General features: G+C 36.9%; 3 protein-coding genes across 5 annotated transcripts; 2 read left to right on the plus strand and 1 right to left on the minus strand.

Moving 5' to 3' along the window:
• The first annotated feature begins 66 nt into the window (after window positions 1-66).
• On the plus strand, window positions 67-793 carry LOC129247941 (uncharacterized). The gene is made up of 2 exons (XM_054887324.1): window positions 67-402; window positions 458-793. Exons 1-2 carry the CDS (start codon window positions 196-198, stop codon window positions 668-670), a joined length of 420 nt encoding a protein of 139 aa, XP_054743299.1. The 5' UTR covers window positions 67-195; the 3' UTR covers window positions 671-793.
• A 1,223-nt stretch (window positions 794-2,016) lies between these two features.
• On the minus strand, window positions 2,017-4,929 carry LOC129248122 (F-box-like/WD repeat-containing protein ebi). The gene is made up of 3 exons (XM_054887560.1): window positions 4,406-4,929; window positions 3,273-4,345; window positions 2,017-3,211 (listed from the first exon to the last, which is right to left on the minus strand). The coding sequence occupies exons 1-3, from the start codon at window positions 4,461-4,463 to the stop codon at window positions 2,366-2,368; spliced, it is 1,977 nt and encodes a 658-aa protein (XP_054743535.1). The 5' UTR covers window positions 4,464-4,929; the 3' UTR covers window positions 2,017-2,365.
• Window positions 4,930-7,207: 2,278 nt separating this feature from the next.
• LOC129247052 (AP-2 complex subunit alpha) lies at window positions 7,208-24,050 on the plus strand. Of its 3 annotated transcripts, none has more exons than XM_054885926.1 (11): window positions 7,208-7,268; window positions 15,549-16,104; window positions 18,117-18,328; window positions 18,461-18,654; window positions 18,734-19,397; window positions 19,517-19,704; window positions 19,796-20,422; window positions 20,499-20,772; window positions 22,195-22,478; window positions 22,545-22,749; window positions 22,815-24,050. In XM_054885926.1, the coding sequence occupies exons 2-11, from the start codon at window positions 16,041-16,043 to the stop codon at window positions 22,890-22,892; spliced, it is 2,790 nt and encodes a 929-aa protein (XP_054741901.1). In that variant the 5' UTR covers window positions 7,208-7,268; window positions 15,549-16,040; the 3' UTR covers window positions 22,893-24,050. The 3 variants fall into 3 exon arrangements, with proteins under 3 accessions (XP_054741901.1, XP_054741898.1, XP_054741900.1); XM_054885923.1 differs by lacking the exon at window positions 7,208-7,268 and adding an exon at window positions 7,275-7,637; XM_054885925.1 differs by lacking the exon at window positions 7,208-7,268 and adding an exon at window positions 7,275-7,402.
• The last annotated feature ends 519 nt before the right edge of the window (window positions 24,051-24,569 follow it).

A 24,569-nucleotide genomic window follows, 5' to 3' on the forward strand; every position in this document is an offset into this window, starting at 1 on the left:
GTTGCTCCAATGAAGTCACCTTCTATGAATTCGCCTTGATGTTATTCCCTGTGTATGAGTTATGAGTCGTCAAATTTACGTTCCTCAGGCTTGTTACAGATCATGACTTCGTTGGTGGATAATTGTACTATTATGCCGCGAAATTAAATAATTTGTAGTCATTAATATAATAATTATTCCCAAAAAGATTACGATATGCAGTGCGTTAGCGATACGATTCAAGAAAATATTGGTTTCCAGTCACAATTTAACTGTAAAATTGGTGAATGTTTAACAAAAATTGTTGTTCATCGTTTCACAAACAAATGTATGGTGCTGATCACACAATACAGCGGTTTACCCAACTTGTACTTAATTCAATTCGATGCAAAGGATGAGCATGAAAAACGCATTGCACCATTGGTAAGAATTGACTAATGGAATAAACAGAGAATTTACGCTTTTTTTCAATACTTAGAACATAACCGAATTTCACACATCAGTGCCAGTGACTATGAAATGTTTATTGGGTGTTGACCAAGCGGAAGCTCGAGCCGGCATACAGTTTTTGATCAACAGAACCAAGCTGAGCAAATGCCCTACTGACATCTTAATTGCTTTGGGATTACGTAAAGTAGATGGACAGGTTCTTAATCAGATAGCCGATATTCTCGACAAAAATCTATATTAAAGGTCTTTTAGTAGTTTTAATTACCCCATACTTACATGTATAGATTTTGTGGTTACATTGTAAATTTGTTACATGGAATTTATATATTTTAATTATTAAAATACGTATTTTTAATTCACTTAAGCTGAATGGCCATAGTATTTTGCAGATTTTATTTGTAAGTATAGCGTAATGTAAAAAACCTATCGGTGTTCCATTAGCTCTAGTGTTCAGGTGACATCGGAAGATATTCCATGGTGGTGCTCCACGCAGTAGTTTGAAAGATCGACAGCTTCGTCCACCGCGTTTTGCTAGTCATCAGCAATCAGATGAGCATTTACGTTTATAACCAGCTGGCCGATCGATTTAAATATCGCCCGCAACGCTTTTTATTTTGGGCCCCCAAGAGGCTTGAGATCCTCACTGCGATTTTGAAACTAGTACCCATTGGTATATATTCTCATAGACTTAGAATTGAAAAATCTCAGCGCCTTCCCAATATTTGCAGTGTTTCCAGGCGGAAGTATTGGCAATAGGGGAAGCTTGTAGGGTACTAATCCCAGACTTCTCTTTTAGGTGCAATATCGCTTTTCCTTCGGGTAGCCAAACTGCAATCCAGACACTGGATTCATTTAAAACAACCTCTAAACTGGTGGAACAAAGCAGAAATAGTCTTACCACCTCGAGGGTAAACCATACAGTTACCTTAATCTGGGTCCCGGGACAAAAAAATTGAAGGAAACGAAAAAGCGGACGAACTGTCAAGAGTGGGTCTGCTATGACATTCTTGCAGAACCTGTATTTATACCACTTGGTGCAATCAAGAATACAATTTCCTTAAAACATCTACAATCACGAAATGCAGATAGAGACGAGACACCATGCGAAGTTGGCATAACGTTATAGCCCACCTACAACCACAAACAAACAAATATGAAACGAAGGAATAACTGCAGACTCTCGGCGGTCATAACTGGCAGCCAAAATGGGTATACCTCACAACACACACTGTCACAGTTCTAAGCAACCAGAGATAAAAAAAAAACTATTTGCTATTTTCTCTGTGAAGGTAGGTAGGGAACCTTATGGAAGGAGAGAATGTCAACCCTTGGCAAACCACTGCGCGAGAGCCTCACGCAGACTGGATATAGTCATGCTGTAAATAACCGTTGAACAAGTTGGTAGCGAGGATGTGGCAACAAAGTGATGCGGAAGCGCTAGTTGGATTCTGGATGAATCACCACTTTAACCAACCAACCCAACCCATTGCCAATAAATATACCTCACTCTGATTCGGCAGATGCAAACATTCTTTGCTCTAACATCGAAAAATATCTAAGGAGCTTGATTGAAAAAACGAATCTCTCAGCTGAAATGTAAAGATTTATTGAGTCAAGCAGTTAAATATAATTACTTGTGTTTGAAGTATTCAAGTAATTATTGTAAATGGGATTACAGTAGTTTGACTGGTTTACTATTTAAGAAACACTCACTATGTACGATTTTCGGGTTGATTACATGAAGGGACTACACAAAATATATAGAAATACATACAATTAACATTGTACAAACTTCAACATCCGTATTAACTCAAGGGAAAGCTACAATGTTTTGCATTTTTTTTAATCATCTGTTTTGAAACAAAAATGTTAATATACTTTTTGCTTAAAATAATAACTGCCGAGTGTCAGCTAGCTCTTAAATTTATATTACGTTTTAAATTTTTCTCAAATCCAGTACGAAAACACTTCCATCAGATGCGCTCGCTCCTACTTTAGTTCCTTTGGAATTCCAACACACCTCGAATATTCCACCTGTTCCCTTATAACTGTGTACTAGCTGCCCGGATTGAGTACTCCAAATGTGCACACATTTATCGAAACTACCCGAAGCTAAATATTTGCCATCCGGGCTGAATGCAACCGAATACACCGGTTCTGTATGTTTCGTAAGTGTGTGTATGCAACTGCCACGGTCCACATCCCATAGACGTACAGTCGAATCAAACGATGCAGATGCTAATATGAGATTAGTGTTGGGATTTTGTGTACCCGGTCCAGTAGGAGACCATTTGATTGTATAGATTTCTTTTGAATGTGCTTGCAAATCATGACAACATTTGTCGTGCTTCATGCTCCAAATTTTTAGAGTCATATCATCAGAGCAAGAAGCAAGTAAGTGACCCTGTGGACACCATTTTATAGCGTTCACCTCGTTGGTATGACCTTTGAATGTTTTAATTGGTACGTCTGAACCCAAGCGGCACACATGAATACGCTGATCAGTACTGCATGATGCAAAAGATACATTCGTCTGCCAATCGACATCGAGTGCTGGAGCATTATGAAAAGAAAACTGCTGAGTGCATTGACCAGTGGAAGCATCCCAGATAATGGTTGTCTTATCTACACCAGCTGAGAGTATGAAATTGCCGCGTTTATTCCATTTTAGCGCAAATATTGGACCCTTATGTTGACCCAGTGTAGATGCCAAGCGACCATCTGTTTTCCAGATACGTGCGTATCCATCATAGCTGCCGGTAGCCAACAAAGTTCCATCACACTAAATTGGATGAATATATGATAATTAATTATTTGTAACCTAATAATATGATGCAACTTACATTCCAGTCCAATGAAGTAACATCTTTGTTGCTGGGCACTTCGGCGCCACCCTTTTGTATGCAATGACGTAATACAAGTTGGTTCGGGCTAGTCGTTGCATCAGACATATCCCAAATGCGTGCGGTGCTATCACCAGATCCACTTGCTAGCAAATCCCGACTGGGGTTCCAGGCGCAAATGAAAACTTCACTCTCATGGCCACGCAAAACAGTAGCTTTAGAGGCTGGTATCTCAATGCTTTGATCAATATCCATGGGTTCTCCCGCTCCCGCCGCTGTGCCGCTATTAGTAATTTGCATTTGGGATATTACATCTGAACTGCCAGAAGTGGGGCAGGTATTAGTCGTGCTGCCGGTAGGAGCAGTAGGAGCACCAGTACTTGGAATATTTGTGCTCGTATTTGCACCGGTTGCTGGAACACTAGCTGTCACTGGCTCGTTTACGTTGGTATTGGTACCGGCACTATTATTGCTATTGGCACTAGCGTTTGGTGTGGAATCGTCTGTTGAAATAGAGCTGGTGGCAGTTCCTTCAGTCGTGTTAGCTTTTTTATTTCCAGTTACAGCAGCATCACTACTTGAGCCTGCGGTAGAATTGACAGCTCCAACTGTTGATGCATTCGGTGTTCCAGTAGTACCAGTAGATGAATTAGCATTGCTATCTGTTTCATTTGAGTCTGCAGTTGTCGCTGGGATTCCCCCAGGAGTTTGCTCGTTGTTTGTTGCAGCGCCGGTAGTGTTGCTGTCAGGTTTAACTTCCGTTTTAACGCCCCCAGTTCCTGCAGTGGTGGATGCAGCAGTACTGCTGCTGTCTGTACCCGTCTTACCGGGATCCGACTTTACCGCTGGTAGTTTTGGGGGTTTTACTTCAGGCATAACAGCATCAATTAAACTGAGACCTTCAACCGGACGTGCCACTTCTCCATCTTCTCCAACGCTCCATTCGACTTCAGTATACATTAGGCCTTTTTGAAGAATTGTGAGAAGCGCAGCCGGTGGCACCAACGCGCCATTTATATTGCTCTGTGAAATGTGTGACTCGACGCCAAATACAAAAGCCGAATGCACAAAACCTAGGGAAATTTTTTGTTAATTAATTTGTAAAAGATTAGGATTTTACGAGATAAACAAACCGCTTTCCTGTAAATATCTGTACACCAAAAAGTTCACTTCGTCACTGGAAAAACTCATTTTTGTATTTACAATTCTCTAGATTCCGGCCAACTTTTTATTCTAATATCTGATGTCTTTTTAGCGTCCGTTATAAATATTTCCTTAAACACTCTTTATTTCCAGAGCACTGTTTGAAGTCAATAATCAAGATTTTTTTTCACCTTTATGCACATTTTATAAATTAAATGTATGCAAAACGAAATAAATCAATTCCTTGTGAATTTAAAACTCGTTTAATATTTTGACGTGTTATTACGGCCAAAGCCAAGGCAATGAACAGCTCTCTTCTACTGAGAGCGTCCCACGATCTCGTGTCTTATGCTACCAGCCACACAAAGCATAGCAGTAATACAAAATTAAATTTACAAGTATTTTGTTTTTGCGATTTGGTAGTTTGAATGTTGAATTTTCAGTCAGAAAGTAAACAGAAAAAACATAATAACAAAAAAACAGTTCGGCTAGGAAAAATTAAACCAATTGCGCCTTGATTTCGGCCAAGAACAACAGTTATATGAAAAGTGCACATGAAACGTGAAGTGCCACTTTTTTATGCTAAATGCCCCGCTTATAATCCAAAAATACCTTATATTCATAACAAAAATATAACTACAATATGGTGTTCCAACATTTAAACGATTATAGTAGTAATAATAGAAGCATCGGCACTGAAAAAATTATAATTAAGTTTTGGGTGCATTTCTTTAATGCGAAAAATTACAAAAATGTCTATAAATGCCCCTATCCACAACTTTTGCTGGTATGGCACCACTGGAAAACGTTACAAAGAGTGCACATTTTTGGAGCGCTCTCTCGAAGCTGAGAATTTCTTATCCATTCCTGTAGAGTTAACTTAGTTGCTATTCCGTTTCATAACAGATGTCGCCATGGCGAAATCATGGAAAGTGACCTCTTAGCAAGACGAATTGAGTTCTGCCGGTGGCGTGTTCCCAAAACAATTACTTTATTTTTTGCGATTTTTACAAGTCTAACGACAGGTTCCTTTCTAATACAAAACTTAAGAATATTGCGATTTGTAAAATTTTAATTAAATAAACTAATGAAAACGAAGTGCCGCGTGTTAAATTGTGAAAGCACAAATGAATATGAAACCTGCAAATGACGTTTTTTTTGTGTTTTTATACGGATGATGCCCTGACAAGTGTGTATAGTTTCTTGGGTTTGGTAATTTTTATTGCTCTGGCCTACTCTTTCTCTTCCCAAGCATGTAATTCCCCTTTCTTTTGATTGTTTATTCATGTAGCCTGACGGCACAGCGAACTCAAAATTCAGTATTCAAACAAAATGAAGAAACATTAAACACAAACTTTCTTGCCCCGATATCATCAGAATAAAAACAACAAAAACTGCATTTGGTCCTTTTTTTAAACACGTTAGTTCTCAATTTAACCTGGCGCACTTCATTTTTATTAGTTTGTTTAATTTAAAAGTCATAAATCGTAAAATTGCAATATCACCAAGGCATTTACTGAACATTTATACATATATATAATTTGCGCTTGTACCCTTTATTAGGTGTTTGGCTGAGCTTTTCCTCCTACTTGCGGTGTGCGTCTTGATGTTGTTCTAGAAATGGATGGTCCTACAGTTTTAAGCCGACTCCGAATGGCAGATATTTTTCATGAGGAGCTTTTTCATTTCAGATATACACTCGGAGCTTTGCCATAGTCTACCGGGGGGCGACCGCTATTAGAGAAAAATTATAATTTCTAATTCTATAATTTTGGTATTTCACGCACGGAGACTCGAACCTACGCACTCCCAAATGGTAGTCACGCACCAACTCGTTCGGTTATGGCGGCCGAATGATAATACAAGACAGAAATATTGTTGGAATGAATTTTTTTATAACCTGGTGGATAATTTCACGGCATTTATTTTTTGAATATGATATCCGGCATATGTTCGCCGCAACTACGAGTTATATGGTCCATTCGATCAGTCCAATTATTGACTACTTTTTCCAATAAATCTGACCATATAGCATCAATGGTACAATGTAATGTAATGTAGTAGAAACGTTAAATGGTCGAAGTGCTCTGTGAGCTTCGTGAACATATTTATTTTTTCAATGTAAATTTCCCCAATTTGTAAGCATTGCTCTGGCGTTACACGATTCATGATGGCCTGCCAAAACTTACTGAACGGAAACCTTAAAACAGTTTGCAATTCTTAGCTGTCAAATAGATAGTTCTCATTCAGCTATAGATAGCTGATAGTAGTTACAAATTTTCTACGAACTTCAGTGATATCTTCACTTCAAACAGTTATCACGAATCCAAATTGCTTATAATTTCACACCCACAAAAAACTAGTATTTGTTATCGATATTATAAACGTTTTATGCTTGCGCACATCTATTCCAATGCAGAAGCAAAATAGTACTAATCGAAATAAACATCAACAGTTTTTTCGTATTAAGATTAATTTCTTCTAAATGCGCATACCATTCTACCAGAAATCCACTAAAACGTGAATTGCTTGTGGATTAAAGTGCTGATTCATTCCGAAACTAGCGTTTCTGTGAGGTTAAAGAACCTTATTAGGTTGTTGAGTTTCAAGCCAGATCGTGAATTGTCCTACCATTTAATTTCATTGTCAAAACAATTTTTAATACAAATTAATATTGATTATAAAAACTCAATCTGCAATTTTATTTAAATTCTAATTAAGGGGCAGCATTGCTATATATCGGTGCCGGTCTATTGTGAATATATCACTTATAGAAGAAGTATAATTCATGGATGGAATGGCAGCACTGTTCGGGAAAAGCGAATGTTAGAGAAAAGTGTGTGAAAAGTCAACGTAAGGAAAAATCAATAAAAATTTTCATTTTCACTTGTGCTGTGTTGTATTGTATGCAGAAATTTTGTTAAATTAAAACGCTTGAAAACTGAAAGCGTTCTTTCTGATTTAACTACGAAATTGTACATGAATACGTAAGCTACAAGAAAAGTGGTTTCTGATACGCCCATTTTGGCCGAAATTGATTGCAATTTCTGTTAAAGAAGCCGTCGTGTCGCGGTCGGTGTCCTCTTTGTCGATGTTGTAATCTTGTAAAGTAAGAAATAACCCAAATATTCAGACGGAACTACTAACATTCCATTCTCGTGCCGTGGATATAAGATCAAAGTAAACCGCTCGATTAAATGAAAGTGCACATTCGTTGAAAAGGTATTTTATTCGAACGTTTTCGCCTTCGTCATCGTTTAATGCAGTTAGGGGCGTTCAGCTAGACATCGATAGGGACGTGTTAGTAAAGCGAAACAGTGCCAATAGCAACGTAGAACTAAAAAATTAAAACCAATTACCAAAAATATGGAATATACATAAGTAAAAGAAAGCAATGTGTGAGCAAAACAGCTTAATATGTCTTTCATGCCCGAAATGCCGGGGAACTCTATGGGAGAAAACATTAATTTAAATAATAAAGCAGTGCAATTTGTATTTAAGTATAATGTAAATAAGTATGTCAGGTAACAGCGTGATGAATCAAGCAATGCCAATGCCACATTGGCGAATTTTTTTTGCATTTTGTTGCAGTTCAAATTATGGGGTTTAAGGGATTTTCTTGTTATACCTACTATCTTGTTGCATGAGGGGCAGAGGGAAAACCGCTCTCAAAAAATCAAGTTTTATATTTTTTAATGTTTTATGTGGGCTACGATTCTGAGACCAACTATATGATAGTCGCGTACAAACCATATTATAGTATTATTTACATCTTATTACTATAATTGCGAACATTTCATGCAGAAATACAGGTATGCTATATATAGTATATATATACATAATTGGCACTTGCACCCTTTTTGGGTATTTGGCTGGAGCAGCAGCTCCTATTTGTGAGGTGCGTCTTGATGTTGTTTCACAAATGGAGGGGCCTACAGTTTTAAGGAGACTCCGAACGCTAGATATTTTTTTTATGAGGAGATTTTTTTATGGCAAAAATATACTACTCGTAGGTTTGCCATTGCTTGCTGAGGGGCGACCGCGATTAGAAAAAACTTTTTATTCAGTTTGGTGTTTCACAGAGATTCGAACCTACCTTCTCCGAAATCCGAATTGTAGTCACGCACCAACCTATTCGCCTACGGCGGCCGAATCCATAATGTAATTCAAAGCATACCTGTCTAAATGAAGACCTGAAAGAGGTTGGTGAAGAAGTGAGATCTCTGGATTATGAGCCTCTTCCATCATCTCTGCCCGTTCTTGGTCGGTTTAAAAATATCTAAAAAATAATATAATAAAAGAGCCCTTTTCTACTGGTCTAAACTTACAAGCTTGTTACAAATCAATCATTGAAATAATCTAAAAATATGCAATATTTACATTGACTAATTTTTGAACTCGGTTAAAAAACTATTTAATCCCCATTAGGTGATGCTGCTGAAGAAAAGTTAACAATTATAGACATTTTCTTGGTTTTATGAAATAGTCTAAAAATAAAAAAAAATAAAAATAAAAATAAACAATAGAAAGGTGGAGGCAGTAACTTAAAAGTGGAGTACAAAACAAGAATTATAAGCATGAAGTTAATTCCCATCAAATTTCAATTGAATGTAAACAATTTTCATTCCTTAGTAGCAACTTCGAATTCTTTCCATTTTGTATGAATTACCGCAATTCTACTCAAAGCTGCTATATTTTGGATTAAATTTTTAACAGATCTTCTGATTGAATCTTTTGAACGCCTGAAGAGGTTGTAATAGTTTACCTCCATCTGTAATTAATAAATTATTAACATAAGAATTGCATGTTAACTTTAATTTTTTTCTATAATTTGATAAGCTCTCAAAATAAATAAAAAAAAAATTAAAAAATTGTATGACTAATAAACAGAGAAATTTGCCCGGTTTCTGTGGCATATTGAGTTTTTTATCTTAAACAATAGCTATGTCTTGCAGTTGGAAGCCTGATAAAAGGTTTTAGATTTTTTTTTCGTCTCGTTTGCACTGATTAGAAACGAAAAATTCACAAATTTGCTACGGCGTAAGCATACATTTTTATGTACATACATTTGTATGTACCTATTTATACAGGGTGGGCCATATAGCGTTTGCTTTTTGAACCACCTATTTTTTTGAGAATGGTAACACAAATGACATGTCAAATGTGTTCATAATTTACTTAAAGGTTTCACATTTACTAAATGGGACGCTATACGCTTGAACAAAATTGGGAAATAATATATTGAAAACCTATTTCCAAAGTGGTGAGTCTTCTTCTTCTTTTCTGATTTTCACATCGGTGGCTACGTCAATAAGCAAAATTGTCGGATTTGGGCTCAGAATATCCACACGTTAAGAAGCAAATGCATCCACAACGAGTTCACTGTTTGGTGCGGTTTTTGGTCTGGCGGCATCGGGCCATTTTTTTAGAAAATGAGCGAGGAGCCGCGGCTACAGTAACTTGTCACATTGCCAAAGTTACACCCGAACTTTTGGCTACCGTTTTTGGAAACCGAATAATCAGCCGAAATTCCGATATCAATTGGCCGCCTCGGAGCTGTGATTTAAGTCCGTTGGACTATTTATTGTGGGGAGCCGTTAAGGACAAATGCTTTGCGAACCATCCAGAGACGATTGTGTTCATTTCTTCCGTATATAACTAACACAATTGCATAATCATTTCAGAAAATGATGCTTTAAAACACGAAATCGAAGTTGCCATTTATGAAATTGGAGCTCAAACAATCGAAAATGTGCTTAAAAATTGGGTTGATCGAATGGCCTACTGTAAAGCCAGTCGTGGCAATCATTTGAACGATATTATTTTTCATTCATAAATGACAATGTTCAATCTTCAAAGTTTGAAAAAATACTGATTAGTTTTTTTTATAGCTGATTCAAAAAGCAAATTTTACATGGCCCACCCTATATTTAAATGTTTAGTAATTATAGCAACTTTGATTCAGATGTTTTTATGTTAAATTATAACAATTTATTGCTCACCAATCAACAGCTTTCGCTTTAACGGTCTCACATTTAAATGAACTGAACACAAATTGAACCAGGCTTTTACATGTATGTATGTATATGTAGATGCAGTTGTTCCTTTCCGTGCATAGTTGCTTTCGAAGCATATGCAACTAGAATCCATCCTTTTTTAATTACTCTGTCGTCCCGTTCTTTTTTTAATTATAATATGTATAATACCTTCTGCTCAAATATGAACGAGACGGTATCAATAAAACGGTCCGCGGATGACATATGGCAAAAATAAATTTTTTGTTTTTTGGTAGGACTGTTATAAGCTTACATGGCAAATTTCAGAGTGAATGTCACATAGTTTGTTTTCTGTGCTACTGTAAACAAGTCAAGCTCGAGTGTGTTCTTTGAATTTAACAATGGAAATTCAAAGAATTTGTTTGAAGTTTTGTTATTCCAACAAAATTTCGGCTTCAGACGCCTTAAAAATGTTGCAGACAACCTATGGGGACTCTGCTCTATCGCGTGACGTGTTTTCCAGTGGTACGAATCGTTCAAAGAGGGCCGTACATCGGTTGAAAACTTGCCTCATGAACGTCGTCCAGCAACATCAGTAAACGACGAAAAAATCGGAAAAGTAAAGGAAATTGTGCTTGAAAATCGCACAACTCGCAAAATCGGTTAACGCTGAATATTATTTAGACGTTTTAAAGCGTTTGCGCGAGAGCATTCGTCTTAAAAGGAAGGAATTGTGGGACAACAAGTCATGGTTCTTGCATCACGATAATGCACCAGCTCACACATCACGTCTTGTTCGCGATTATTTGAACAAAAATAATGTTAATATCGTTCCGCAAGCACCGTATTCGCCTGATATGGCTCCATGTGACTTTTTCCTGTGTCCCAAGCTCAAGTTGCCGCTCCGTGGAAAACATTTTGAGACAATTGAAGTCATAAAAGAGAATTCGAAGAACACACTCGAGCTTGACTTGCTTACAGTAGCACAGAAAACAAACTATGTGACATATCACTCTGAAATTTGCTATGTAAGCTTATAATAGTCCTACCAAAAAACAAAAAAATTATTTTTGCCATATGTCATCCGCGGACCGTTTTATTGATACCGTCTCGTTCATATTTGAGCAGAAGGTATATATATTTCTGCAGATTTCTTATAGGTTTTTTCTTACTCTCTCTCTAATTATATCATACATGATCTATGCATTTCGAAGGAACTTTGCATTTACAATACTCATTCCTTTATTATATGGATGGTGGGCTGAACGAACTTCGTTGGGCCAAACTTCACTGTCAAAATTAAATCATACTGCGGTATATTAGATTGCACACAACCAAAGTTCGCCTGACGAAGTTCATCGTGAGTACATTTATTTTTAATTTTTTCGCTGCCGCCGGCGACTTATAATTTGAATCAATTGGAAAATTTGAAGACTCATCAATTTTGCTTTTGATGCGAATTTAATTTTGGTTCTATATAAATGGGCGAAATGTTGTGTCGAGTATCACCTAATGGCATAGCTTCGCCCCACGAAGTTTGCTCGACGAAGTTGATTCTGTTTCTACTATAAGTTTGACCCAAATAGAGCATTATCAGTTTGTCCTTAGGGAAGTTAACGAGTATTGTTTTTTTTTTCATCGGAAAAAATTAAATAAAATTTGTTGTATCTTCAGACTTCTGCGTCAGATGGAACTTTTTTTCGGCAAAACTCAAAGTCTTGATTGTAAAATTTCTATACGCTCCTTGCTTTTGAATAAAAAAATGGAATTCATTAATATTAGATATTCCCAACATTGTGCCTAGCGCGCCTAAGACTTCAGTCCGATACATACATTCATAATGGAATTGATTGCCGGCACTGAACCGGAATTAACGAATTCTTTTGTACATATGAATGTGTTTCGATACGTTCTGCTAAAAAAGTACCGAAAAATTGTCAATAAAATTAAAACCAAATTCACATACTTCAAATATTTTTAGTAGACCAGTTTCGCTCTTTTAATTGCCTCGAAAACATTTTCCATAAAGTGGTAAGTTCAGTAGTAAAAAAGGCATGCCTTATCAGGGCCATAGCAAGATGAGATGTGTGAGTCATTGTATTGTCGTGGTCAAGAAAACAGAGTTGTTTCTCAACTTTGCGGCCGAGACCATTCTCCCACCAATTACTTTAGCCTCAGTTAGGCTTTCTCTTGCGGTCCTCATGGGTCATATGACATGTTTTACCTGACGAGAAGAATTCGTGGTAATGGAAACTCACTCAATAATCTTTATATATAATATAATTTTCAGTTGAATACTTCCGCCCTGAAATTTTATTAGGAACATACAATTTCAGATAGACTATGTTAGAGCGAATCTGTTCAAGGTGGTAACACTGGAGCAACAACAACACTTACATGTATTCTTTTTCGTAAAGTTTTTCTTCATATCAACATTTCAATGATAATGTAAACACATTTAAAGAAGAAGCAAAGAAGCAGGCCACATTGACAATCAAGACACACAATGCCAAAATCAGTTGATATAGTGTCATCATCTTGAATGAATTCATCTTGGACTATGTTCAACTAAATTCGATATTTCGAACTTCACAGAATACCTTAAAAAATTATTTACTAACTCAGCTACCTACCAACGTGAACTCGCAGAACATCTCAGCTGACACGATCAAACTTATGGGAGTCCCATGTGATTGAAAACGCACCACAGTATAGATTTATTGACAACTTAAGATAATACAAAATCATTATCGAATATAGGGTATCAAAACGGCGCTTTAGTGCTACTTGAGGAGTGCCAGACCGGCACTTTAACCGTTTCACCTACCTTTTTTGTAGTGTATAATAGAAAACTAAATAATTTTTATTTGTTTGAGGTATGCACTTCAAGCCTATGGTTTCTTGTTTCTTCCAGTCATCACAGTATCTCATCCAATCCCAGCTAAAGATGGAGCTGGCTTGGGCTGAGCGTATGTGCATTTCTTCCGGGCGATATAACCAGAGTTTGTTTCCACGTTACCAGAACGACGCGGATGCATATTCGGTCAAGGACTGTCACTCCAGCAGCATTCCAAAAAATATTTGCAGGGAATTTAATTGCTGTTACAACAATACTCTATTTAATTACGGAAGCACCTTTAAAAAAAACTCATTATTAAATACTTTTAAACACTCTTAAAAAAAAGAGTATGAATAAAAAAATGCAATATCTGCTGTGGTTTTTAGGAGTATATTTGACCCCAATTAAGCGAGTTATTAAAGGAAACCGCACATAATTCTTCCAAATGCTGAGTTTAAACGTGCAAAATGTTTGCCTTCCATGAGTTTTTAAAACTTTTACCAAACTCTCAAAACTCGGTGGCGTAAAATTAATCATTCAATTTTGTTTCTCAATAACTTTTTACTAAATAGCCCTTCTTCCTTCTCAGGTTTGGTTTGATACTCTTTATAAAATTTATACATAACGCCCAAGTTTTGAAATAAACGATTACAAATTACAAAGTTTTACAAATTTCTGTATATGCTGACAGAGGGATCACCTGATTTCAGTGTTCTTTCCACAATAGAGATAATGCAAATGTGTGTACAACATCGGACTGTTAACCAATGATGAAAAGATTTATAGCGGCCAAAGTCACACCGTTAACTGGCTCTCAGCGAATTTGAAATAATCAGCTGATTGGCTAACGTAACAGGGGTAATGACAGCAGTTTGTTTACGGAAGAACTGAGATTGTATTGATGATATTCGAAAAAAATCCACATAGTCTCCGCTCATGCTACTGTCCGACTATGTTGCTGTTCGAACAACCACTGATTGGACGTGTGTGTGAATACGTGTGAAATGAGCGGGCAGAATTCTGTTGCCGAGTCCCCGCTGAGGTGGCAGTCGATGTTACTATCACAATGTTTTTTTCACCACAGCGGTTGATAGATCACCTATTTGGTTTAGCTATGGTGAAAAAAAATTGTTAGGGGAACTTTGGCAGCCACGTCACTTGAGAGATTCTGCACCCGCATCCTGCACGATCATTTCGCATGCATTCGTGCAATCAGTCACTGTTTAGATGGCAACGAAGCAACATGAGTGCAGATTGTGTTGATTTCTTCCGTATGTCACTAACACAATTTCAGATGTATTCAGACACTCGTCCAATCAGTCGTTGTTCAGATGGCAATGAAGTGTTGTCATTGGTTGATGTTTTCGCATCTCAGTTTTTTCATAAACAAACCGCTTCGTGACTAAGTGACGTCAGCCCATTAGCTGAATTTGCGTTAACCGGCTCTCAGCGATTTTGAAGACATCAGCTGATTTGCTGACTTGACAGGAGATGTAACAGCGGTAATAGCCAAATTTACTCTCATAATTTTGTTTCGGATGGCGAAAACTTATAATCTATCTTTCTTCTTTGCGTGTTCTCTGCCTGCACGAGTTTCATGTACTTTGTGTTACTACGCCACGTATGCCCGTCCACTATAACGGTGGGTTACTAAAACATAGTTTACAAAGCAGAAGCGCAACTAACTGGTGATTAAGAAAAGAAAAATATTTTGACGATCTTTCTAGCGCGTTTTTTTTAATCAGTAATTGTGGATACGTTTTGAACAGAAGATATGTAGAGTACATACACACTCATGTTCTTATGGTACAGCAATATGTACTATATAGCACAGCCACACTTCTCTACATACATATGTACATACATACATATATTTTTAGTACAATACGAAGTATCGACTTTTTTTATAAGTATAAATTTTGGCAAGGCTTTGCAGATGATTTTATTTCATTGTTTACTTTCGACTTTTTTACAAATCATGTGCATTTTGTTTTTGTCTTGATCGATGTTGTTATGTCGGCACCGAGTATGTGCGGTGATTAGAGGGTCGAATAGCGATACGGGCATCGTTGCGTTGCAATATATGTATGTATGTATGCACTCACATACATACATACCATATATACAACACGTACAAAATACATTTTGCATCTTCGAATTCAAATTTAATCTCAACAGCGTGTGTGTGTTTTTAGTTGTTACACAGGCACCTAAATCATGAATTAAATTATTATAAAGTCTTACTTTATAATTTGCCTTTATTTAATTTTCTTATTGTTGTTTTATTTCTCTGAACAGACCGACTTGAGAGTACATTAAATCACTGCATTTGTTTATCAGCGAGTCGCCAGTGTCGGGCGCAGCTAAAATCCAACCATAGCCAGTCAGTCGGTAGGCATCTTATCTGCCTCCGTTGCCGTTGCGGCGCTTATTAGCGTGCTAGTCTCAACCAAGTTCGCCGAGGGACGCAACGAAAGCTCTGACCGTTTACAGTGAGTGTGCGGACGACGACGTCGTTGTTCGAAAGAGTCGAGACCACTAACGATTGTTTGTTTTGTGAAAATTCTCTGAGTACCTATCCGCCGAAAAAGACGCCGGCGACGGAGTCGTCTTGTGGCAGTGTCTGATCGGCTTCACTCCCGCATAGAGCATATTAAGGTTTGTGAAGTAGAAGCGCTGCGTCCTCATCAGTAATCACGTAAACGTTGTATTTGTGGTCAACACAAAAGAAAAGTTTTCTTATCTCAGCGGTTTTGCAGTAACTTAGCGAAAATTAATAAATTAACAACAATGGCACCTGTGCGGGGGGACGGTATGAGAGGTCTGGCGGTTTTTATATCGGATATAAGAAACTGTGAGTATTCCATAATTAATGAATAATTACCAGCGATGTTTATGTATGCACATACATACATACATACATATATAATATAATATTGCCTGCTGCTATAGTAGTACAAATGTAAATACCTACGTATGTACATACATACATACAATACTTAAATGGTGTTGATGCATTCATAGGGGCGTCAATCTTTCTAAATTGTACAATAATGCGTTGCAAGAACTATTTATCGTCTACATTTTCCTGTTCAATTTTCACTCATACGTTAAAGCGTGTGCTTTATTGTTATTGTTGTTGTTGTTGATTTTATGAGTGTTTGCTAACGATAGGAGAAATGGCATCGTTATGCGCTTCACAGTCATTTTCCATAAATACATACATACATACATACATACATATGTACAAATGTACGCGCATGATTGTTGTCTCCATTGTTGGCATGAATTTTGCGCGACCACAATCAGTGGCTGGTACTGCTTGGCGCCAGTTTTTCAAAATTGATTTGCGTAGGGCGACGCAGAAGACACATGTTAATTTGATGATAGCAGCATGAATCGCTATGCTTCATTGGACTTGCTTTACTTGCCACATTTACTCCGCGCTCAGTGTACATTTAATCATTTTATTTTTAATTAATTTCACTTATTTTAATAGTGTGCCAACAACACATTTGGCCGCTGTGAGATGCTTCAAAAAATTTTGTTTATGGATATTTGACTGAATGAATGAAAATGAGGTTTCCACTTGTACCTCATGGTCGTTTGTGCCCTCTATTCAGCGCTGTTCCTCATCTAAACCCAGTTTTTTAAAGGAACCTAATATAAATTAGGGTTGGGCTGAGCGTTCTGCCTTTCTTCCGGCCACATCCGGTCAAAGTGTCTCATCCTTCTTCGCGCTTGTTGGATATTTGTGCCCTAGCAATGTCTTGTTTACTTTGTGCCGGTCTTTTTCTCAATTTCTTCCCTGATTTGATTTACTTGATTGTCTTTTGCTGTGATTGGCCGATCAAAGTGAGGTTAATCCTAAGCACCGAAGCTTTCAGTTTATATTCTCTAGTATATCTGCTAGCATTCAACACGTTTTAGCGGCCTGCGCTGTAATTTTTTAGTGTCCATCAGCAAAATGGTACCTCTCTAACGCAATTTTGTTGTACCAAGCCATTTATCAGCAATTTGTTAATGAACTTCTTAGACAACTAAATATTCGTTCCCACAGCAGTCGGTTCTACGTAACCGGAATGACCCGAATTTATATCGGGCCAAGGACTGCAGCATTTCCTGTATATGTATGGGAAATGTTGATGCTGATACAACAATAATTAAATATATGTATGTTTATGCTACTTGAAAAATTTTTGCTACTGCTATTTAACAAATTTTTATGCACTTCGAAGGCAGTTGCAAAATATAGTACATAACAAAAAAATTAAAGCTACACGCCATTAATGTCATTCCTACGACAGTCGATGTCGATCAAGAATTGTCACCTCAACGACATTACTCAAAAGTTTATGGGCAATATTTTAACTAATATATTAAAATAATAATAATAACAATAATTATAGCTACAACAACAATAATAATAATAACAAAAACCGTAATAATAATAACAACAACAATAATAACAAAGCCAACAACAACAAGAACAAAAATAATATAATAACCAAAATATCAACAACAATAATAACAAAACATCAACAACGACAACAACAACAACAATAATAACAAAATCATAAACAACAAAAACATCAACAACGACAACAGTAACAAAACATCAACAACGACAAAAATAACAACAACAACAATAATAACAAAAAGATCAACAACGACAGCAACAACACCTTATTCATTCTATTCTAAAGAGCTAACTATTCTGGTTATGGTTTTCTACTCTACACGTCCTCTAGCTATCCCTACGCTAACTATCTCTATTATAATACTTAGTATTTGTATTTTAATTCAGTTCAACTGCAAACTGTTTTTGATGTGAAAATATTAATGTTACACTTCTTCGTCAAATAGGTAAAAGTAAAGAGGCCGAAGTGAAGCGCATCAATAAGGAGCTCGCCAATATTCGCAGCAAATTTAAAGGCGATAAAACGCTCGACGGTTATCAAAAGAAGAAATATGTGTGTAAGCTGTTATTTATTTTTCTGCTGGGGCACGACATCGACTTTGGCCATATGGAGGCGGTCAATTTACTTTCTTCGAACAAATATTCGGAAAAACAAATTGTATGTACTGCACTGCATATCAATCAATTATAATTGTCACAATTTAAGTAATCGAAATTATATATATGTACATACATACATACATACATACATACATACATACATATATTTTCATTCATTCAACTCTTCCAGGGCTACCTATTCATTTCGGTGTTGGTGAACACCAATAGCGATTTGATACGCTTGATCATACAATCGATCAAAAATGATTTGCAATCGCGCAATCCTGTACATGTGAATTTGGCTTTACAGTGTATTGCCAATATTGGTAGTCGGGATATGGCGGAGTCTTTCTCGAATGAAATACCAAAGTTATTGGTATCGGGGTGAGTTACTTGCACTTTAGTACTAATTTTTTTTCTTATACATACATATATAACTTTTATTTATTTATTCGGGTTGCAGTGATACAATGGACGTTGTAAAACAATCGGCTGCACTTTGTCTTCTACGTTTATTCCGCTCCAGTCCTGATATAATACCAGGTGGGGAATGGACATCTCGTATCATTCATTTGCTCAACGATCAACATATGGGCGTGGTTACGGCTGCTACTTCATTGATTGATGCACTTGTCAAGCGCAATCCCGAAGAGTATAAAGGTTGCGTAAATCTAGCCGTGTCACGTCTGTCGCGCATCGTTACTGCCAGCTATACGGATTTGCAGGATTACACATATTATTTTGTGCCAGCGCCGTGGTTGTCGGTGAAACTTTTGCGTTTGCTACAGAACTACAATCCAGTTACAGAGGAACCGGGTGTGCGTGCGCGTTTGAATGAAACGCTCGAGACGATTCTGAATAAGGCACAAGAGCCACCGAAAAGTAAAAAAGTCCAACATTCGAATGCCAAGAATGCAGTGCTGTTCGAGGCCATTAATTTAATTATTCATAGCGATAGTGAGCCGAATTTGTTGGTGCGCGCTTGCAATCAGCTGGGACAGTTTTTGAGTAATCGCGAAACAAATTTGCGTTATTTAGCTTTGGAGTCTATGTGTCATTTGGCCACATCAGAATTCTCACATGAAGAGGTGAAGAAACATCAGGAGGTGGTCATCCTATCCATGAAGGTAGGTAATGCAAAGCACTGGCTGTGCTCTATTGAAACTTATTACGTACGCTATGTTTTGCCCATTGTCGTCACATCATTTGCGATAATTTTCCGTCTTATGATTTACTTCACATAAAGATGGAAAAGGATGTTTCGGTGCGTCAAATGGCTGTGGATTTGCTGTATGCGATGTGCGATCGTGGTAATGCTGAAGAAATCGTGCAGGAAATGCTGAACTACTTGGAAACAGCTGACTACTCCATACGCGAAGAAATGGTGCTAAAAGTGGCCATTTTAGCTGAAAAATACGCTACTGATTACACTTGGTATGAAAGATTGGCATTGGCATTATTAAAATGACAAAGCATCAGATTTTTTTTCCTGTAATATATCTAACCTACTTCACTTTTTTATTAGGTACGTTGATGTCATACTCAATCTGATACGTATTGCTGGCGATTATGTCTCTGAGGAAGTCTGGTATCGTGTTATACAGATCGTTATCAATCGGGAGGAAGTTCAAGGCTATGCAGCAAAAACTGTTTTCGAAGCTCTGCAGGCGCCGGCTTGCCATGAGAATATGGTTAAAGTAGGGGGTTACATTTTAGGCGAATTTGGCAATCTTATCGCTGGCGATTCACGTTCCGCTCCACTCGTACAATTCAAATTGTTACACTCGAAATATCACCTCTGCTCACCTATGACACGCGCATTGTTGCTGTCGACATATATTAAATTCATAAATCTTTTCCCCGAGATACGCACCAACATTCAGGAAGTGTTCCGGCAACATAGTAATTTACGCTCCGCAGATGCCGAGTTGCAGCAGCGTGCTAGCGAATATTTGCAACTGAGTATTGTCGCGTCGACCGATGTGTTGGCGACTGTATTGGAAGAGATGCCATCATTCCCCGAGCGCGAAAGTTCCATTTTGGCTGTTTTGAAGAAGAAAAAACCTGGCCGTGTGCCCGAGAATGAGATTCGCGAGTCGAAGAGTCCAGCACCGAATGCGTTGGCGCAAAATAATATCCTTGTAAATCACAAGTGTGTATACATTGAATGGATTTTGTGTGTAGGCATGATTTTTATATATTTTTAATTTTGGCTTACTCTACTTTAGGGTGAATAGTAATGCTAATGCAGATTTGTTAGGTTTGAGCACACCGCCTGCTGGCGTAAATAATACGGGAGGCAGTGGCACTTTAATAGATGTGTTGGGCGATATCTATGGCAATAACAATACGGCGACTTACAACTCGAAGAAGTTTCTTTTCAAGAACAATGGAGTACTCTTTGAAAATGAAATGCTCCAGATCGGTGTGAAGAGCGAGTTCCGGCAAAACCTTGGACGTTTGGGACTATTTTATGGCAACAAGACACAAACACCGTTGACGGTGAGTAAACGAAAATTTTTTCGAAATATTTTTATTCTTAGTTCCAGCATTCGATATTAGCTGTAGACAAACTCGTCTAATCCTTAGTTCTATTATATTATTGGGTTGTGTGAAAACATCGAAGCAAATTCCGGCAATAATCTCATAATGAAAGGATATTTTTTTAAGATTGATATGAAAAAAATAAAATAAATGCACAGGCGTAGTATTTCCGGAACATTTCTGACATATTTTAGTTTTTTACTGTAGAAACTTTTGATGCTAAAAAAGGTTTTTATGTTTACTAGTGTAAAACTAGAAAAATAGCAGTGAAAATATTTACAAACGAAAACTAATACAAAAAATTCCTGAAAAAAGTGAAAAAAATAGTGAAACTATCGCTAGGAAACTAAACATCCATAATCTAAAGTTCTGTTAAAAAATCCTATTTGTGTGTGTTTACATGAATTAGCAATGGCGCCTTATGAGCTACCACCCCAGTAGGCGTTTGCTGTACGCTACCACCTCCTACGCACGTCAGAAGGTATCTTCGGTAATTGACTGACGAGATCCGTACTGTGACTTATTCTGTCACAATTACTTTCTGGATATTGTAACAGGTAATAGGAGAGAAGCGCGAGAACCCGCTTATCTGAACCCATTTTCCATCTGGTCCCACTCTTTGAAAGCGGTGCGTATCCTGGGCCTATCGTTATTTGAGATAGACGATGGCGATCGCTGACTCCACTGCATTAGACAGATTTTGTGAATTGCTACAACAGCAACAGAAGCGGCCGCCTGGTTAAATGATTCTACTTCCGAAGACTAATGCGAGTGAATCGACCAGAATTGAATCATTCGTACAACAGTCGGATCTACGTTACCGGAATGACCCGAATTCATATGCGGCGATAGACTGTCGTCCCAGCAGCATGCATGAGGAATGTTTATGCTGTTACAACAACAATAACCAGAATTGATTAACAGGACAGACATCGTTTGCTATGATGGCAATGCCAAACCACATACATACATACATTATTGATAACCCCCAGGAATAGTGTCACCAAATTTACCAAACCTTGTACTCTCAGACTATAATTGTTTTTGGCCTCTGCAGAAATCTCTTGTTGCAGTAAGGTTGAATTCAATAGAGGCACACATTTTTGGCTAAGAGTACCCCGAAGTTGTGTCCTGATGGAATAATAATTCTTCCTTGAAAGTAACAAATAGCGGCCGAGTGATGCTTTTGGGTTGTATAATATAAACATTTGCTAGAAATTGTGAGTTTTTTAGGCACATGTGAAACAATTATTCTAAATTTTAAACCTTGCGAACTATTACGGAAATAATTTTCAAATACGAAAAAAATCAAACAAAACAAAAAATCGATTTCAAAACAAAAACAAAAACTAAATTCTAAATTTTATTGATTCCGTACAGAATTTCATGCCAGTACTTCAGTGGGGCGCAGAGGAGGCACTGAAACTTAACGTGCAAGTGAAATCCGTGGACCCCACACTGGAAGCTGGTGCACAAATTCAGCAATTACTCACCGCTGAATGCATTGAGGATTATGCGGATACACCCACCATCGAAGTGAACTTCCGCTTTAACAATGTGCCACAAAAATTCAGCATTAAATTACCACTGACATTAAATAAATTTTTTGAACCAACGGAAATGAATGCGGAATCGTTTTTCGCAAGATGGAAAAATTTGGGAGGGTAAGTGAAGAAGCAACGAAAATGTTTAAAACAATAACGCTTATCACAATTTATAATAACTGATAGCGAACAACAAAGAGCACAAAAGGTCTTCAAGGCACAACAACCACTGGATCTGTCTGGTGCGCGCAATAAGCTAATGGGATTCGGCATGCAACTATTGGAAAATGTTGACCCCAATCCCGATAATATGGTGTGTGCAGGTATCATACACACGCAAACGCAACAGGTTGGCTGTCTGTTGCGTCTGGAGCCGAATAAACAAGCGCAGGTCCGTGTTATTTCCATATTCATTTATATGACAAATTTATATGTTTTTATTTTAATTAATTTCAGATGTTTCGGCTGACTATACGCGCCAGCAAAGAAACAGTCACCCGCGAAGTATGTGAGCTGCTCTCAGATCAGTTCTAAAAATAAATAAACAGCAACGACGACCTTCTTAGTGTAGGCTAAAAAAGTAAATAATCATGAAAACATAACCTAAATTGATTAAGACGCTATTTGAACGTCTAAATAACGGCGTTTCTTATGGTTATACTTCAAAGGGGAGATCATATAAAGCGGAATAAAATGCGAGGAAAATGCAAGAATAAAGAAAAAAATTACTAAAAAAAACTACTTTCTCCTATTTAGCACAATTCAAAAATCTAAAGGCAAAACTTTTTACAAATATAAATAAAAAGTACATAAACTAAAAATTCAAATGTATGAACAATTGTATAGCTTTCGCAATACATTAGCGTTTAGCTCAACTAATTGTGTGGACATTTTTGAGTATTTAATTTTCCATGTACGTGTGCGAAAATCTAAAATGTAAAGAAATCTGCGGTACATCGTTTCAACTGCGTTAAAGTAGCTAGGTCTACCATTGAGCGATCAGCATAAATGTTTTCCTCTCTCATCCAATGAAATTTCACACAAAAAAAAACATAAGAAATAAACAATACAATGTTTGTTCGTTTAGAATTAAAATAACAAAAAAAAAAATTATGTTGAGTATTCATAAAAAACGTGCAACTGATTAAGAAAAAGAAAATAATAATAAATAAAACAGTCTTTATGATTTTTACATTAAAATTTGATTACTCGCAAATATATATGGAAAAGAAAATGAATATAATAAATTACTGTTACTAAAAATGCGAGAGGGAGAGGAACTGTAAAATAGCAAAAACAGCAATACTTTTACAACAAAATAATGAATCTAGCTTACCTAGTAAACAGGGCGGGGGCTAAGGACATGTGCTACAATCAAAGAAACTTGTCGGGGGAAATTTTTGATCAAAGTAGAAATCAATGGAATAAAAATACAATTTCTTTTTGCTTAATCCGCGTTTAGTTTAGGTTATTTCCAAATCCAATAACATTGTTTTCGAAAAAATATACTGTATATACCTTCTTTTTGATATGAGTTCATGATGCTTAGTATGAAAAGTTGGCATGGGGGTTGTTGTAGAGAATAGCTGACACAATTTTCGTTATCGTTATGTCATTAAAGAACAAAAAAAAATAAGAAAAAAATATTGAGAACTATTTAATACTATATTACTGCAATTGCAAGGATATGCATGCATAAACGTAAAGGAATTAAAAAGAATTTGAATAATCTCATACTAGACAAATAAAATTGAAAAAGAGTGTTAAAAATAATGTATTGATACCAAATTGTCTGATTTATTAGAGTTGTGCGATTAAACGATTAATTACTAAGTTCAAGTACCGCTACAATAACAATAATGATGAAGAACGTGTAATATATTCAATCTGCTATTTAGATTAATAAAATGCGCCGTTTCTTTATCCTTCTTCAATAAAGTGTTTTTTTTTTACAAATGGTGATTTAGTGGACGGCGATCCGATATGTGTTTAACCATTGCATTCGTCACAAAGTGTTCGTTATAATCGTAATCGCTATTCGGCAAGCTTCTACAAATACGTACACCAGCAGTTTTGGTAATTTCAAAAACAAAATGCATGGCTAAAGTTACTGAGTAAAATATTATAATAGGTTTGCTAAAAAGTTCGATAATATATAGCATAAAATAAATACATATTTCAGCGTTTTATTTACCGCTCGCTACTCGTTCA

The sequence above is a fragment of the Anastrepha obliqua genome, chromosome 5 (assembly GCF_027943255.1).
Source record: "Anastrepha obliqua isolate idAnaObli1 chromosome 5, idAnaObli1_1.0, whole genome shotgun sequence".
NCBI lineage: Eukaryota > Metazoa > Arthropoda > Insecta > Diptera > Tephritidae > Anastrepha > Anastrepha obliqua.